The 17302-nt window shown below is 36.4% G+C and overlaps 1 protein-coding gene across 1 annotated transcript; it reads left to right on the top strand.

The window, feature by feature from the left end:
• The first annotated feature begins 65 nt into the window (after positions 1 to 65).
• On the top strand, positions 66 to 16271 carry ARL5B (ARF like GTPase 5B). The gene is made up of 6 exons (XM_085227312.1): positions 66 to 459; positions 7140 to 7200; positions 8485 to 8632; positions 11413 to 11496; positions 13123 to 13274; positions 14379 to 16271. Exons 1-6 carry the CDS (start codon positions 213 to 215, stop codon positions 14425 to 14427), a joined length of 741 nt encoding a protein of 246 aa, XP_085083438.1. The 5' UTR covers positions 66 to 212; the 3' UTR covers positions 14428 to 16271.
• Positions 16272 to 17302: the final 1031 nt, after the last annotated feature.

The raw sequence follows: 17302 nt of genomic DNA, 5'->3' as shown, positions 1-17302 counted from the left end.
AAACTCATCCCACACAACGGTGCCCACAGCCCCATCATTTTTCAGTGCTTTATTCCGTAGGAAAGAAAACCTTTACAGCCATCGGGCCCTCCGGCCGCAGTGAAGGGCGAGCGCGGCCCACCCCCCTCGGGGCAGAGGACCCGGCTCAGGGATGCCCCAGCGCGGCCTAGCGGGGCCTCACGGTACGGCCGCCACCTGCGGGAGCGTACGTAATGACGCACACGGTGACGCAGAGCGGCGGCCGCGTGGGAGCCGGGGCGGCCCCCGGCCAGGGCGGGACCTCGCTCGTGCCCGCCTCTTCAACCGTCCGCCCGCCCTCCCGCCGTCTCGGGGTCGCGTCTGCCCGGGGCTGCCTCTGTAGTCTCCGCCGCCTCTCTGGGCTCCGAGTGCCCCGAGGTGAGCCTGGGCCAGGCATGGGCCTGATCTTCGCCAAGCTGTGGAGTCTCTTTGGGAACCAAGGTGGGCGCCGGGCCGGCTGCGGGAGGCGCGGCGGGGCTGAGCGTGGGCGCGGAGCGCTGGGGAGGTGAGGGGCTGCGGGCGGGGAGGGGGGCTCCTCCTGCGGCGGGTTTCCCTGGGGACGCGTCCAGACAGAACTCGGGCTTCGCCCTGTGCAGTGCCCTGGACGCTGGCTGTGCTGTGCTTCGCTGTCCGAGCCGCTTTGTTTCTCGGTTTGTTCCTTGCTCTCCCGGGCTGCTCGCGGCAGCGCTGGAGGACAGCGGGGCCTGCAGGGTGCCCCGAGCCGCGCGGCGGGGCCAGCCGTTGCCTCCCGGTATCCGTTCTAACCGGGATAGCGGCCGCTTTAGTGAGCGATCGGGGCCGCGTTTCTAAACTGGAGTCTGCTGCCGAAATCACGGTGTTTTTATCTCTAGTATCAAGGCAAAAAAAAAAAAAAAAAAAAACGAACAAAAAAAACAACCAACAAACTTGCTTTGGGTCCTTTGAGGTGAAGTTCTGTTTGAGTTTTGGCAGAAGCCGCTAGTTGAATGCGTTCAGTGACCCAAGAAAATCACTTCTCGAGCCAAGAATGGAAAGAGCGTCGGGGGACAGCTTTCTCCCTAATGCATTCAAATGCTTTGTGCTTAGCTTTGAGGTTCAGAACTTGGAGACGCCACCGCTGTCGGCTCAGTTATCACGAAAACAAAATTCGTTTTAATATCTATTTGTGTGTTTGTTTTCAAGAATCTTGCTTACCTTGCCTTCTTTGGTTAGAGAATAAAATATTTAGCACAATTTGTTCTCTGTATTGATTTTCCTTGAGGCCCTGACTTTGGAGAAGCCAAAATGATGATGTTATTGCTCTGCTATCAGGTTTCAAAACATGAGCTCCATTCCCATTTTAAATTTATTACATTCCTACTTTAAAATTGCAACATTTTTTTGGTGGTATCTTTTATGTCACACTCCTTTGCCAAAACAGTTTCGCAAGGTATGGGAGGCAGGTTCACCTGGTATCCATTTAATAGTCATATCACCATGGGTGAACGTATTCTGTTCTGATTCTGAAAATAGCTGAGGCAGTCTCTGCATGTGGACTTTATTAATATCTGTCTGCCGAATTGTCTTCCCATGACAGGGAGCAGGAAGAGATTCTAAGCCATTTATCTACCCCATCCCTTAATGTCGATCCTGAAGATCAAATGAGGTTTTATAAATGATTATTTTACTTTTACTTGAAGATTTTATTTTATTTTTTTAATATCTGAACTGGAAAACCCATTTGAAAAAATTCAAGGTGTCCTCCCCCAACCCCTGTTTAGGTCTCCACAAAGCTCTTAAATACTCCCTTGTATTTTTTTTTTTTTAATTCTGTGATTTGCTGCTCCCTTCCCTCAAGGACTCCACCAGGATGTGCAGAGAATTAATTAGAAGTGGCTTTTACTGTTGGTCTGTGTGGTCCCCTGTGATGTCAATACTTCTCCACAGGAAGGGAGTAAAAGTTGCTGCTCCATTGTTTTGGTTTCTTTCTTTGTTAGTATGTGATGACGTCCATTTCATTAGTGAGGGGGAAAAAGTCTTTGTATGTTAATTCTTGAAAGGAAAGCTGTTCTTAATACATTAAAATATTTTAACCATTATTATGATAGTTATAATGTGTGAGTCAGTACTGTGAAATCCTTACCTTTTGGCTTTTATCCCAATGGGAGGCTTATGGGGATGAATTTTCTTCATGTTTTGTTGTTCTTTCCATCTTCAGTCTTACTGCAGCAAATGGAGAGCAAAGCAAGGTTTTTTTTTTGTGATTGAAATTGAAATTTTACCTACAAAACTCATCAACCATAAATTTTTGACCCATCAAGTAGGAATTTCTTCTCTAAATAGTTATTTTCTCCATAGTCATAATGATGTTAATAATAATTAAAATAGTAATTACTGAGTTGGATTTGGTTGCTTTTCTAGTTGTATGTCAGCTCAGAGCATTTGTAAGTTGACTCATGAAACTGTCTGTTGAGTACAGTCAAGATAATTACATTAGCAAATCAGAGGGACTATTCCAAAGATACAGATAAACCCAGGTGTGCGTGGAGCACAACATTGGTTTGTCAAGGCTAGCATGGATTGTGCTAAGGCACCAGATGCTGGCAAAATGCAGACAAAGTAAAGATTTAGCAAGTGTCATCTGGCTTCCTTCAAGTAGACGACGGTGGAGGAGGAATGCCAAAGTGCTAGAAGATATATACAGGAAGTCATGGGTATTTCATTCCAGTATTAATATGCACTGCAGCTTTGCTTTATGTAAAGGTGTATAGCAGCTGTGCTGAAAATGCCAAATTTAAAAGGTGTTTGATCAATAATTGCTAGACAGCTAAATGCAATGAAGAATTATCAACCGGTGAATTAATGCTGATAATTTATGTGGAGAATATCTGTAAGTCACTTTCTCAAAAGTTTTCATCTTAGGATACTAACGTATAATATACTGGCATACAAAAAAGACAGGAATCTACTGGAAAGAGTCCAGTGGAGGGCCACAAGGATAATAAAGAGTCTGGAGCAACTCTCTTATGAGGAGAGGATGAGCAACCTGGGTCTGTTCAGCCTTGAGAAAAGAAGACTCAGAGGGGATCTGATCAACGTCTGTAAATATCTAAGGTGTGGGAGGCAAGAGTCTTTTCAGTGGTGTGTGGTGATAGGACGAAGGAAACGGCCACAAACTGAACCATAGGGAATTTTGCACAAATGTGCATAAGAACTTCTTCACAGAAAGGGTGATAGAGCACTGGAATGGGCTGCCCAAAGAGGTTATGGAGTCTCCTTCTCTGGAGAGGTTCACAGGTAGATGCCTACCTGTGCAGCCTGGTCTGGGGAGCCTGCTTTGGCAAAGGAGTCAGACTTAATGATCTCGATTTAATTGTGCAAATATGTTTAGAAGTATTTGTTTCCAGTTTGAGTTTGAAGTAGCCCTTGAACAGTGGCTATCACTTTCTACTTTTAATTTTTGACTGGATGATAGTAATAGTGGTCAAAACTGTTTCATGGCCTTATTTAATCTTGTTTTCTGGTCTTCGTACCTTTTCAGTACATAATGGCTTTTAATCAAGTTGCAATTAAATGATGCGAACTGGTATGTAGACGTTTTACTTATAAGAGAAACAATTAGTTTAGATATAGACGCCTAAGTTCTTTGTTCAGTGTGACTTACTGATGGCTTCCTGATTCTCTTTGTGTATTTTTGAAGTTGGCAAAAAAAGTAAGGCTTCAAGTGTTGTCTCCTGCAACCGTTTCGAGTCTGGTTATAAATTATTGTATGTTGAGGTTGAACTTTCAGCATTTAATTTTAAAATAAATAAAGGTATATTTAAGCAAATCACTTCAGAAATTATGTTCTTATGCAGTGATTCAGTACTCAAATAAGGCAGTCTGCTAAGCAACATGTAGTATGAATTAGCAGTGGAATGACTAACTTACTGCCTTCATATAGACGTAGCGGGGTAAAACTTGCTTGATTAACTTATTCTACCAATGCCCTTTGTGTAACTCTTAATGAAGTTATAAAGAAAAAACAAAAGTGAATGTCAGCAGCCCTGATAAAGGTAACTCCTTTCCCACGACTTTTTTGTGGATGTGTGGCCAATGCAGTTCTTTAAGAAGTGCACAAATTTGTATTTTAATTGTTTTGAATGATAGCTGTTCAGAATACTGTTAGAATAAATGCTATGATTGTTAAATAAGTAAAGAAAGACGGCCATAAGAAAAATGGTAGGATCAAAATCAAGGTGATGAACTTCTGTAACTCCACAGGTTACTTCTATGCTTGCTGCCAGACTCCACAGTTGGGTTAGCAGAGACCATTATCTGAAAAACCAGATGGATTTTGATTCTGGTGACTGCTGAAGGTTGTTCACAATTTTTCTTCACTTGTATTTTAATAAGTCTGGAAATACAAATTGTATTAACAGTTGTGTTACATAGAAGACATAAGGAAGCTTTTAGTTAGTGTGGAGAAATGTCTTGTATTGAGAAGACTTCCAAGTGTAGTACAGCTCTGTTCCTTCTGCCTTTTCTTTTGCAAACTTCTGTCTACCTTCTGTCTTCAGCTTTGAAGCTTCCAACATCATTTCTCTTATCAACTCGATGTGCTGTTTTTGTTTCACAGCCTGAAAACTATCAGTGTTCTTTCCCTCACTGATTTCTTCATTCAGATATATTGAAAGAAAAGATTCTTGCCCATTGTTAAAGAAATTAGGTTGGTTTTTTTTTGGTTGTTTTGTTTGTTTTTCAATTTAGGAAGATCCAAAACTGTGATAACTGAATCTTCAGATTTGAATCCCTTGATGAAACCCTTTTACAGAAGAGTATTTAAGAATATATTTAGGAATATTTATCGGTAATATTTTGAAGAACTTACTGTGTCCTTTTTTTCTGATATCTGCAAGATCATCACCACTTTCATGTCATGTTGTAATAATAAATTAGTCTTACAGCAGTTTTTTAACAGTATTACATGTGTATATTTTTTTTTTAAACAAGCACCCAGGAAAGGTTGAATTCTTGAGGTTCTTTTAAGCAGTATCTAGTAATGTCTCTTCTCATGTGTTTACTTACTTTTTCTATTCATTCCTATTACACTATTTCCTTGTTTGTTTTTTTTTTTACCTGATTTTTGAAGAATTGTCTTATGAATTTTATTCTCCCGATGCCAAGACCAGTGGACTGGGAAGATATTATGAATATGGTCCTAACTGTGTTTGAATATCAGCCAGTGTAAGGGAAAAGCCTGGGTTAGTCTGTAAGTGCAGAACACAGAACAGAAATCACTGCCTGTGATTTACACCATAATCAACCTTTTTCTTACATAAAGAATCTGCCTTCAACTAATGGCTTTTGTAAACAAGTACTTGTTTAAAATTTTGTTCAATCTTTATAGGGCTCTTAAGTTCACATATTTTTCCTTATGTACACAAGTAAAAATTCCACAACCTAACCAAACTAGATAGAGATTTGACTTCCCTGTATGTTTGTAAGTGATTTCCGTTATCGTAGATGACCATTTTGGAAGCAGTAATAAAAGGTGGAGACTGCTACTTTTGTCACTTAAATTTCATCCCTACATCATTAATTAAACACTTGTGATATGCTTATGCACATTCAGTTACTAAATAAAATACTTCTTGACTACAGAGTGACACAACAAGCTCTGCCTGTAGTTGTCATCCCCTCCATTAGTGTTGAACCATTTACAGATCAGTGGCTTTCAAAAAAGTGAAGTGAGTGGTGAAAAGAATTTATTTTTTTTTTTTTTTACTTTAAATAGTGTAGTAGTGTTTTGTCAGATGCTTCTGATGTTCATTCCTAAGCAAGGCTCTGCATTCCATTGCATAGCTGGAAGAGCAGACATAGCAGCAAACTGGAATTGTTTTGTTTTTTTCTCATTGAAAATAATGCAAACAGAGCATTGCAGAAGTAGTATGGATAGTAGTCTATAGGAGTCTAGTAGTCTAGATATTGATAGTCAGGCTACAGGTGAAAACATGGTCAATTTTAATCAACAGAAGCATATTTCTGTGCTAAGCTTTGAAAATCCTTCAAATGTAACTGAATTTGAAAGAGAAGACAGTCCAGTTGCATTGAATGATTTATTAGGTTTGAAAGCAGAGAGGCTTTCATACTATTTATGTGTTGAGGAACATGGTTAATTAGTGGTGTCTCTACTTAAGTGGATAAAAGAATTACTGGACTTCAGGCCAGGAAAAGTTATTTCCTTAGTTGGCAGGATGCAGCAGAAGGGAAATTAGTAAAGGGAAATAGGTAATACTTGTTGAAGTATATCTCATAGGGGGGAAAAAAAGAAAAACTGAAGACTGTTCACAAGCTTTTTTTACAATTTTTCCTTATGATATCTGTTTGTAATTTCTCTCTACTCTCAAGTGCTTTGGTTTTTCATCAACAAGCAGATCAGTATCTTCTAACTTCAGATATGTATTAAAGAACATCACATTTTAATTGGCTATCGTGTTGTTTTTGAAATTCTAAAAAGGAATAAGTACAAAGAATACGTTCTGGAGTTCTCTCTTTGTTTCCCCTGTGCCTGGAATAATAACATTGCAGCACTGGGGACATCCACTATTATGTAAGGAGAACTTTTCAGAACTGGTGTGTTGGAAATTGAGATTTATTGAAAATACAGCTTCCTTCTTTTACCATGCAGATGGTGGTGGTTCCTTAACTATTGGCTGCTGTTAAGCCTTACAACTTAGACTGTGTTTGCAGCAATCTTTGGATGTGCTTTGCATGACTGAGGAGCAGCAGACTCATCCATGCTCTGAAAAACTAGCTCTTGGTAAATTCTCGGTAACTTAAGGTGATTTGACTGTTGTATTACAGGTATTAATATGGATATTTCTTTCAAGTGAATGTTTTTATTTCTATTTATCTTTCTACAATAGATATATTTTTAAATGAAGTAGCCATACAGGTAAGCATTCCTGTATGAAGGCTTCCAATGCTGATTTGTCCTTAAGCTGTACTCTCCAAAAAGTGGTTTTGTTGGTTATATTTTTTCCCTGGAGGCTGAAACTACTCTGTGTAGGCTATTGAACTCGGGTGAACATGCTGTTGCTTTCTCAATTGAGAAAAAGTAATTAACCAGAATTATTATTATTTCCACTAGTTCATTCTTGTCTTTCTTTCCTTATATGCAGAGCATAAAGTAATCATAGTGGGGCTTGATAATGCTGGAAAGACAACCATTCTTTACCAGTTGTAAGTATACAAGCTATTGGGCTGTATTGGTGGTAGGTGGATGGCTGGACTGGATGACCTTAGGAGTCTTTTCCAACCTTAATGATTCTATCATTCAGATTTGTTATTCTGCTTACATTTTAGTATTTGTCACTAAGATTGGAGATTGAGTTTTGCAACCTAGCAGAATCCCTGGGGCTGTGCTAAATCAGTTTGTACATGAATGGCATTAGTTGATCACGATATGCTTGGTTTTAGTATTGACATGCAAAGTGAAGGAACTGGAGTGTTTTAGCACTGAATTGTAAATTAATTATTAATTAGTTATTAAAATTATATATGCAAGCGACCTGCAAATTCCCTTGTTATCAAAGCCTATTTTTATTACTAAGAATTGGAAAAAAAAAAAAATCCTGTGACCCAGAAATGCAGAGAACTTGATTTTCAAATTAATGAGAATTGTAGCCACCCTGCATGATCCATAAATGCTTCCTGTATGCAATGTCTAAGACTTGTGATGGAAGATTTCCTAATAATAGTATTTCATCACTTGGGTCCTACCATAAACTTTTTCAATAGCATCATTGCACTGTGTTGTATCACTCCCAAATCTTGCCAGCCTTGCAGGAATATCTGTGATAAATCCAAGGATATTGGCAGGAACCTGGTTACTGTTATGGTTGCAGATAAAGGAAAGTGCATAATGAGTTGGCTATCCATATGTTTAGATATGAAGGCAGCAGAGGATACCTTTAAAAGATAAAACAAGAAAAAGCCTCTTCCTGTGTACTTTACCAAAGCTTGAAGGTAAAACTGAGAAATTTTCAGCTGAGAAACCAGGGGATCCTGGTATGATTTGGTCTGAAGTCAGGTTGTGAAGTTGAGTGCTCTGATTACACTGTATTTTGATTTGTATTTTGCACAATTGAATGTTCTTTTTATTTGTGATCTTCAGAATCACAACTTCTTCTCCTTTTGAAACTTGCATTTTAAGAATCCAGTAGTGTCTTTTTAATGAGCTATCTGCATTTATTACAAGGCTTGCTTACTTTCCCTTGCTGGTATCTGTAGTGTGATACAAAAACAAGACAAGAATTTTGTCAACCGTAGTCACCAAACTAAATTCACGTTTAACTAATCTTTTTACTTCATTACCTTAAGAATGTGAATGTGTAACTTGAAAAATTCCTAGTCTTTCAACTTGTTTATTGAAGCTAGAAATGCTTCTACAACATATTTTTTGTTATTGACAAGTCTTGTGAAGTGTATTGACTGGCCTTTATGATGTGCTATTCTTTCCTTTAGCTTAATGAACGAAGTGGTTCATACTTCTCCAACCATAGGAAGCAATGTAGAAGAAATAGTGGTGAAAAACACCCACTTCTTAATGTGGGATATTGGAGGACAAGAATCATTAAGGTCGTCATGGAATACCTACTATTCAAACACAGAGGTATGAAAAGCTTCTTTGAAATATGCAGATTTGGTACATTTGTTTAAAATTATGTTGTTTTTTTTCTTTAACGAGGAATACTGATAGTTTTTATGAAGTTTGTGGCTGTATTGTTTTTATCTTTTTAAGAAGGAACAAATCCCAAAACCTTAATGTGTTTCTGAAATGAAGCCAATTTCCTCCTAATATTTTACGTATCTGCTTTAAAGTAATATTTGATCTTTGCTACAAAATGTGAAGCTAGACTATTTTTCTAGGCAATATAATGACATTAAATAAAATTAAAAATTAAAAATTAAATTGAGGTCTTTAGTGTTTTTTTTTCAAGTGGGTTATAAAGCAAATTCTACTATGTACTTTACAAATTGCAGTAGTTAACCTAAATTCTGTATGTCCAGTCTGAAAAGCTTTTGAGGTAATAATAATTAAGGATAACAAACAAAACTCTTATATTGGTAGCAGTATTTAAAAAGTTCATCAGCTTGTGGCTTTTATTCAAAGGAAAGGAGATCCTAGCTGTGTAGAAGTCACAAGGTACTGGTCATGCACCATGGTTTGAAAGAACTTAGCAATGACCAAAATGTTGCAAATGCAATATGTACTTCAAATCTCTGTAGTCTTATTTTGAGGTTTATGCACTGATGTAAAGGACTCCAGACCTAATTTCTACTAAAAGTAGAGATGTCTCTACCTTTAAAGTAGAATAGGTGTTAACTCTCTAAACATTCCATCTCTCTGAAAAGGTCTGGGTATTTGTTTTTTTTCCTTATCACCCTCTTTGGGTGATCTAGCTCAGATGTCCAGAAACCTTTTATCTACTGAACGCCTGGTGATGATATTCCAGTCCTCAGCTTTATATTTTAAACTTGCTTTTGGTTTTATCTGGTAAAGTGTGTGTAGACATAAAAACACATGGGGTGAAGAAACTTCTGCCAGCAATATCTGGTACAGTAAATTATTTACATTTGCTCATTAAGTATGTTTGGCTTTGGGATTTGATATGAATGTCTTAGTTCTTTTTTGATCCTCTTGGAGATAATCTTCGTTGTATTCGGTCTACTAAATATGTGAAATCCAACGCTTTCTAGCATTTGGAAAGAACTCCATGTAGAAGCTTTGTCTGATAGAAACTGCTGGAAAAGAAGAGGATCTGTTTGGTACGCTAGTCCTACCAACCCTGTAATGAATAATTCCTTACTGTTCCTCATCATTTGCTAGACACCTCAAAGTTATAGCAGCTTTAAATTGACTTAGTTTTTCATACTTCATAGTCATTTTCAGTGGGCAATGAGCCTTCTTAATTTTATAAGAGACAGTGATTTGGAGCATGTGTTGGAGCATTAAAATGGTGACTTCAAATTTTTTTTTGTTAACTCGCATGCAGTTTTTGTATGTCTCTTCCTTCTTCCCTTACCTAGAAATTGAAACAATCTAAAAAAAATCCCTGGAATGATGGGGGAGAAAGAAGGCACAAATTTTCATTACATACTTGTTCCACTTAGTTTCAGCTTAATATGGCTACTTTCTGCAGTTTGTTTCTAAGAATCAGATCATATTTTTTATACAGATGTTGACAGGCTTATGGGTACAGGATTTTGGGTGAGAGAGAGCTCTCATAGTTAGGTTATTCTTATAAAAAACAAAAAAAGAAAAAAGCATTAGTAAAACAGATTTGAAAAGCATTCCCAGTGGAAGAGCTGGGTAGAAGAGTGATGAAGACTGTCACATTTGTCATCTGTTGGGCTTCCTCTGCAGTGCAGTATGTGTTCCATCTTAATGTGTCATTTAGAGACACTCTGTAATTTTAATCAGACCCTTCGTTCTTGATCTTCCTACTTGTTTTTCCAAACTGTGATGCTGTTTGTGCTGCTTGGTGCACACTAGGCAGGGCAAGTGTTGAGCACCGAATTGTGTATGGATGCTGTTGCCTAATATATACAAGATATTTAAGAGAACATTACTGACTGTCACATTGTCTTTTTTCCTCTATTATAAGGCTGTGAACTAGAAGGTACAGAAAAAGTGAGATTAAAGAGAAATTCTCACACTAATGAGAATTGCTTCCCATGGGAAATCTTGGGTGTAGTAGTGTTTCAGGAAGTGCTTGGCCATATGAATGCCTGGCAAGAGCAAAAACGGTAAAAAATCACTGCCGTGGCTGTCTCTGAGTGCCTAACTACAAGGGTGCTAAGTTGTAAGAAGCCAACTTAGCAAGGTTAAGGTGTTGTGCAATAACACAATGCAAAACTCTACAGGTAAATAACTTTCTGAGGTCTGCTGTACAATTCTGAAATAACTCTTTTTTTTTTTTTAAGTCATGTGAGTTGCATAGAGGTGAATTGCTGAAAGTGCTTCTTTCAAAATAAAGAATTTTTTTTTTTTGTGAGCATGCCAATAGTAGTGGGCAGGAATAGCTGTTTTCACTGATAAACGTGTAGCAGGTTCGTGTGATCCGTGATCTGTAGGATCCATGATCTGCTTTAGGTACCTACACCACTGTTCTGCTTATGATGCAGGGACTGAAAATCCAACTAGAAGATTTAACTGCAGAACTGCAGAAGTAGATCTTAATGGCAGTGCTGAAATGTACAATCAGTCTTTGTGTATGATTCCTAGGGCTCTAATGAAAGACTGTAACAGTGAACCTCTTGTTCTATTTTCAAACATGTTCAGAAAGTCCATTTGTCTCATGTAGAAAGACCTGTGGTAATGGCCTCTTGAAAACATGATTTCTGTAACTTATACTTTGTACTTATGTTTTATACTACTTTTTTCCTTAGTTCATCATTCTCGTTGTTGACAGCATTGACAGAGAGCGACTTTCTATTACAAAAGAAGAACTTTATAGGATGCTGGCTCATGAGGTAAGCTAGGGATTGGGATAGTTACTTTCTTTTGTGATGAACAATCTAATAGCATTACATGCTTCCTATGTTAACGAAAATTAAACTGACAGAAAAATTGAGCTTTTATGTGCATGCCTGTTGGGCATGGTTTAAAACTGTATGTTAAACATAAATAGAAAAACTATAATGAAGCACTCTTCCAGTGTAATTGTAATGTAATTGTAATCAAATCAGCTTTTACTTGATTATAATTAAATCACTCTTTACTTTGTAAATCTTGAACTATCTTGAATTTTAGTTACTTCATATTCGTGTTGTTGGCTATTATTGTTCACTACTACTTTTTTAGTCAATTGTGAAAATTAAAAAATAAATATATTGGCAATTCGTTTTCTCTTGTTTTAATTCTGTTTCTTAAAATTAAGTACCATATACCATACTATCAGAACATTACATTCAATTTTATTCTGACTTATTTTATTTGTACCTTTGTGTTATATTGGGGTATCTGTTTAGGAATATATTGGACTAGGCAAAGTACATTAAAACCTTCAGTAATCACACTCAAGCTGATTTAGGGTTGTTTAAATCTTAAATATCTTTTTGCAGAAAAAGGATTTCATACAGTGCAAAGGAACCATGGAGTTAATTTCTCTAGGGGATTTTCAGTGTTTCAAATAAACTTGGAAGTAAAAACTCTTTCATGTAGTTTGAATCTGGTACAAGGAGCAAATATTTTACCTAAAAAGGTGGAAAGATGGCTTTTTGGATGAAACCTAAATTGTAATTCACTAGTTATTAGCGTTGTAAGGTCTCAGATTATGATCTGTCATCTCTTGAAAATTATCAGTAGGATTCGACTGCAATGAAGTCGACTTGTAATAGTGAATTTTCATCTTTAGACAATGTGTGTTTTTTGTTTTTCTATTGATGGAAAAATTCTTGATATTTTAAGACATATCTAAGTATGGTAAACACTTGTAATTGATGCTACCAGCTGCCTGCATATTACATTATTTTTCCCTTCTTTGATCCTAAACCCAAGCATCCTAGCTCTTGTTTCATTGCTTTGTGGAATCCTAATTTCCATACAGGGAGCAAACAATTTTGTATTAGCTTCTGTTTGTTTGTTTTTTTTTTTTCCTAGAGCTGCAGCAGCATTATTGGAGTTTTCTATTGTTCCAAAAAGAGTTTTAAAAGTAGTTAACTTAAATTAAGTTGTTGTTACTTTTTTGTTTACCATCACAGAACCTGTTTAATGAAGTGGAAACTAATTTCAAGGAAATGATATCTAGCAGGCTTTTCTGTTTGAATAGCATATGATATAGATTTTGGAATGTTTATCTGGTGATAATGCCATTCTCTGGATGATGTGGAGCTCTGCAAAATATATGTTAACAAGATTTCATTTAATTAACATATGGACAAAACCAAAAGGGTAGTAATATTATACATAATGATTTGATACCCTGTGCTGGAAAATACCTCAAAATAACTTCTTCAGTAATAATGTAATCAATTTCTAATGCAGTAAGCCTGTTGTAACAACGTGTAACTGTAGCTTGAATGCAGTTCTTCTGAGAAATACAGTTAACACGATAGTTTGTTAGTATAACAATTGTATGTATTCTAAATTACTTTTAGGATTTACGGAAGGCTGCAGTTCTCATCTTTGCAAACAAGCAGGACATGAAGGGTTGCATGACAGCTGCTGAGATATCTACGTACCTCACCCTTAGCTCCATAAAGGATCATCCATGGCACATTCAGTCTTGTTGTGCTTTGACAGGAGAAGGGTAAATTTGTACTATTTAAGTACACGTAACATATGTGATAAATGGGGTCACTGATTTTTTTTTCATCTTGATTTTTAAAGCAGTTTACTAACGTTTAATACTTAAAGTTTTTTCAGCTGCGTTTTATAGTCTTTAAAACTATGTGATCTTGTGGCATCACAAATAGTGAGTACAACTGAGTATCGGGGAGTGGGAAGATCTTTCTCAATTCTAGCATGAATTATTTTCTAATGTCATGGATATATATTGTAAAGTGACTGGTAACTTTCATTTGTAGGATGGGATGGGCTAGTAAGAATTGACTGAATCTTTGCATTGTATTGTTGCATTCTGAGAGTTAACTCTGCTTACTTCCTACCAGTTTTGCCAAGATCAGTTTTGAGTTCTTAATGTATGAAGTCAAGTCTTTGAACAAGCTGCTGCTTGGGAAAAGAGAAATTTTTGAGCATCAGTTTAGAAACATTAATCATCCACACTTCTTTCTTTGAAAAAACAATAAATCAAAACGAATAATTAGAATTTCTCAGACTGTGACAGTAGTGATGCCAACTCATTTAAAAAAAATCCACAGCTCACTAACTGGAATTCTCCTCGGAATCTGGGAGAGATCTAATCTAGGGATACTTCTAGAAATGCAAATTGAGTGAGAAGGCAGGTGAGATTCCATGCAGGCAGGTTAGATCTCATGCAATCCTGGTGTTCAATAAAAACTTACAGTTTTGTGTGGAGCTGTTGAATTCTTAATATACTACCTTTTCTTGAACCAGTTCAGTCTGAGTAACCTACTCTGTCTTTTACTCCTAGTTTGAAAAGTCTGTAGTGTTCAAGGAGGCAGTTTCTTATTATATGGTTCCATATTTCTAAATAAGTGAACAGTAGCATCTTTTAGCTGTAGAAGAAAATAACTGAGACAGTGTCAAGCCTCCATAAAATAGCATGCTTGATCAACTTTTTATTGTTAAAGCCTAGGCAGGGTTAACTTAATTTATTCAGTTCACAATTCCAATTCTAGCTGATTTATTTATTTTTAGTAGTTTATTTTAAGAACACTGTTAAGATGTTGGAACAAAACTAGTACCAATATACTATATCTCTATCTTTCAGGTTATGCCAAGGCTTGGAGTGGATGACCTCCCGCATTGGAGTGAGATAGCTATTTTTTTGTTTTGTTTTCTTTTCCAAAGGAAGAGACTTCTATTTATCCTGTGAACATGTACATTTTTCTGTATTTCTGGCTGCTGAGCCAGTGACCATGTTTAATTTATATCAGCCAATCTCCAAACTGTACTTGAATCAAGTGCAGTTGAACTGAAACAAAGTATTTTCTTAACATTTTTTAATACACTAATCTTCAACTGGATGGACATATGTGAATCTGTTTTTAAACATTTAAATTCCTCTGACTATGTATTCTAACTTTTTCAATGATAGCTTTTTAAAATCTGTTTTGTCATTGCCAATATTTCATACTTCTTTCTAAAAAGTTTCTATAACTTAGTAACATAAATCTAGATATTTTGTTTAATAATGGCAGAAATAGCTAGTAGGTTGACTTTACTCTGGTGTAGTTTTTAGTCTCCAAAGTTGGGCTTCTTGGAACATCAGTTGAGTTCTACCCAGCACAGTAGTTAATAGATATTAATGCTAAATTTTAAATGCTGAAGGAGTTAGTTGTAGTTAATATTAAGGCGGCTTTTAACCTGGTATATAATTTAATTTCTGCCTTAAGAGAAATCTATTATTCTCATTTTGTCTGATGAGTAGTTGTAGGTTATGATTCTTTTTTGTTTACCTGAAAATAGGTCTTTGCACAGTCAATAAGCTTTATTATTAAGTGTTTATTCATTTAGACCTGGAAAACCTTTTTTTTTTTTTTTTAAATAAACCTCTTGATAATTAAATTTGGAACCATGGCAGTCAGTTTTATGTGTAGACTTGCTGCAATCTGTTAACATTTTAAATACTGTATATACATGAGCCTTACCCTTTTGGTGAGTGTGATGTTTTCCGAATGAATGTATAATCAAAAGGGAAGCCAGACTTACAAACAGAACAAAATCATGGTGCTGTATCTATGGGCTTCACAGTGAAGCTTATCTTGACCTTTATGTAAATGTTTTCAATTTTCATTGCACAGAAAATATATTGCCTTATTTTTTTGATTCTTATTTGCAAGAGTGGAGAACTAATTCTATAATTTGTGAAACTTAGGAACTGGAAGTTTAAAAAGTAGAGAGCTCCCGATTAAAAAACAGGTGGCAAAAGGTTGGACTTAATAACTCTTAATTCAACTTGAAGGTGATAGAATTAGATCTGTAAAGAGAATGTGAAACAACAGAGTAAACTAATTGAGCACATTAGGTACAAACAAAGCCCAAACCCAGAGGGGAGAAAAAGAAAAGAAAAAAATTAGGCTCTCAATTACTAGTGCAGTCCCACTAGCAATGAGATACATAATCTACATAAATGCTTGGCAAGCTTCCAAAGGAGATGTTCTGTACTTGTGCATGCCTGAACGCTACTTGGAGCCTGGTCATTAGAAACATTTTACTAATTGGCTGGAGTTATTTAATGATAAAATGGTTTTGATAAATTAAAGCACAGTATGTTTGAAGAAAAAAAAAGTTTTAAGTTCAGTAAATTTTCAATTTAGTTCCATTTATATTTGAACAAAGCCTTAAGAAATTTTAAAAATACCATCAAATACATTGTGCTAAAAGGAGACTAAGAATACATCTGGAATTGGTGATTGGTTGAACAAAGTGATGTATTAGTGCTGGCTAGCAAAAGTCACATTCAAGAGGGAGACTGTGTTGACTGGCAAGCCAAAATGCTCAGAAAATAACATAGACCAAATCTATACTTAAAAAATAGAAAACAAGTTAAAGATCTGATGCTAAACCTTTTTGCTATGAAGTTCATGCTAACTGTTCAATTCCTGAAAGTAAGTTTTGTTCTTAAATTATAAATGAAAAAATAAACAATACTGTGAATGAATTTCTTGTTTGGTGCCTTGATTTCCATTTGTAATTTAAATTTATTTTCAGTTTTATATTTGTATAATTTAGGATGTAATCCTGTATATTTAAGTATTCATGGCTGGTTCTTCCTCATTAGAATTTAATTTAAAGAAGTTTTAATTCCTTATCACTTCCTAAAGACCTTTCAATACCCTTACAGGTAAAGTAACTTTTGACAATAGCAATGATTTTTACCAGCTTTCTTATTAGTTTATTAGAACAGTTTTCTGTTTACGATATCCACTTGTCAACAGTATTGCTGCTTTTTGATGTGGGATTTTTGAGTTGGTATTTTTCATCACTTTCACAGCCTAAAATGCTGTCTACAAAGATAAAATGTAATTTTTAAAAAATGAACTCTAATAAGATATACTTGCAATCTGTAGTGACTGTGAACAATATGGTAGAGAATGGGAGGAAAACTGTTTCCTCCTCAGCCGCAGAAGACCCAATGAGCATCCTAAATGGTACAAAAAGGAAATACAAAACTTCCTGTAAAACTTATTTATTGTCTGCACATAGATTAACAAATGTATGCAGTTTTTCACAGAATCATACAATGGTTGAGGCCGTAAAGGATCTATGCAGGTTATGTAACCCAACTTCCTGCCATTTAGAGGACCACCTGAAGTTGGATGCTGGGACTGAGACTGAGACTCTTACCATCTTCTGGGCAACCTCTACCAGTGCTGCTGGTGATATTTTGCCTAACATAGCCATGAATAATTTTAGCCTTGTTAGCATCAACACACTTTTGAAAAAAAAAAAAAAAAAGTCAATGCCGAGAAAGCTGCAACGTTCTAAAGCAGCCTACTTTAAAGTTGATTTTAATTGAACCACTTATCCATTTTAAAACAAAAATTCCACTGTCAAACTGGTGCTGTTCCTCCCAAAGTTCAGTTATGGTCTGTGTTCATTGCCTCTGGTCTTGCCGCTGGGTACCACTGACAGGACTGGCTCTGTCTTCTTTGCACAAATACTTGAGGTATTTTTCCACCTATTTGAGCC

The sequence above is a fragment of the Meleagris gallopavo genome, chromosome 6, assembly GCF_905368555.1.
Source record: "Meleagris gallopavo chromosome 6, MGAL_WU_HG_1.1, whole genome shotgun sequence".
Classification (NCBI taxonomy): domain Eukaryota; kingdom Metazoa; phylum Chordata; class Aves; order Galliformes; family Phasianidae; genus Meleagris; species Meleagris gallopavo.
Note: the sequence above shows the minus strand (reverse complement) of the source record. Positions and strands in the feature narration are given on the sequence as shown.

What these genes read in the sequence shown, in the direction of transcription:
- ARL5B (XM_085227312.1), top strand. Translation starts at nt 213, where the DNA reads ATGACGCACACGGTGACGCAGAGCGGCGGCCGCGTGGGAGCCGGGGCG. An exon ending in ACAACCATTCTTTACCAGTT is followed by an intron (nt 7,201 to 8,484) that starts GTAAGTATACAA and finishes TCTTTCCTTTAG; the next exon opens with CTTAATGAACGAAGTGGTTC. An exon ending in ATAGGATGCTGGCTCATGAG is followed by an intron (nt 11,497 to 13,122) that starts GTAAGCTAGGGA and finishes AATTACTTTTAG; the next exon opens with GATTTACGGAAGGCTGCAGT.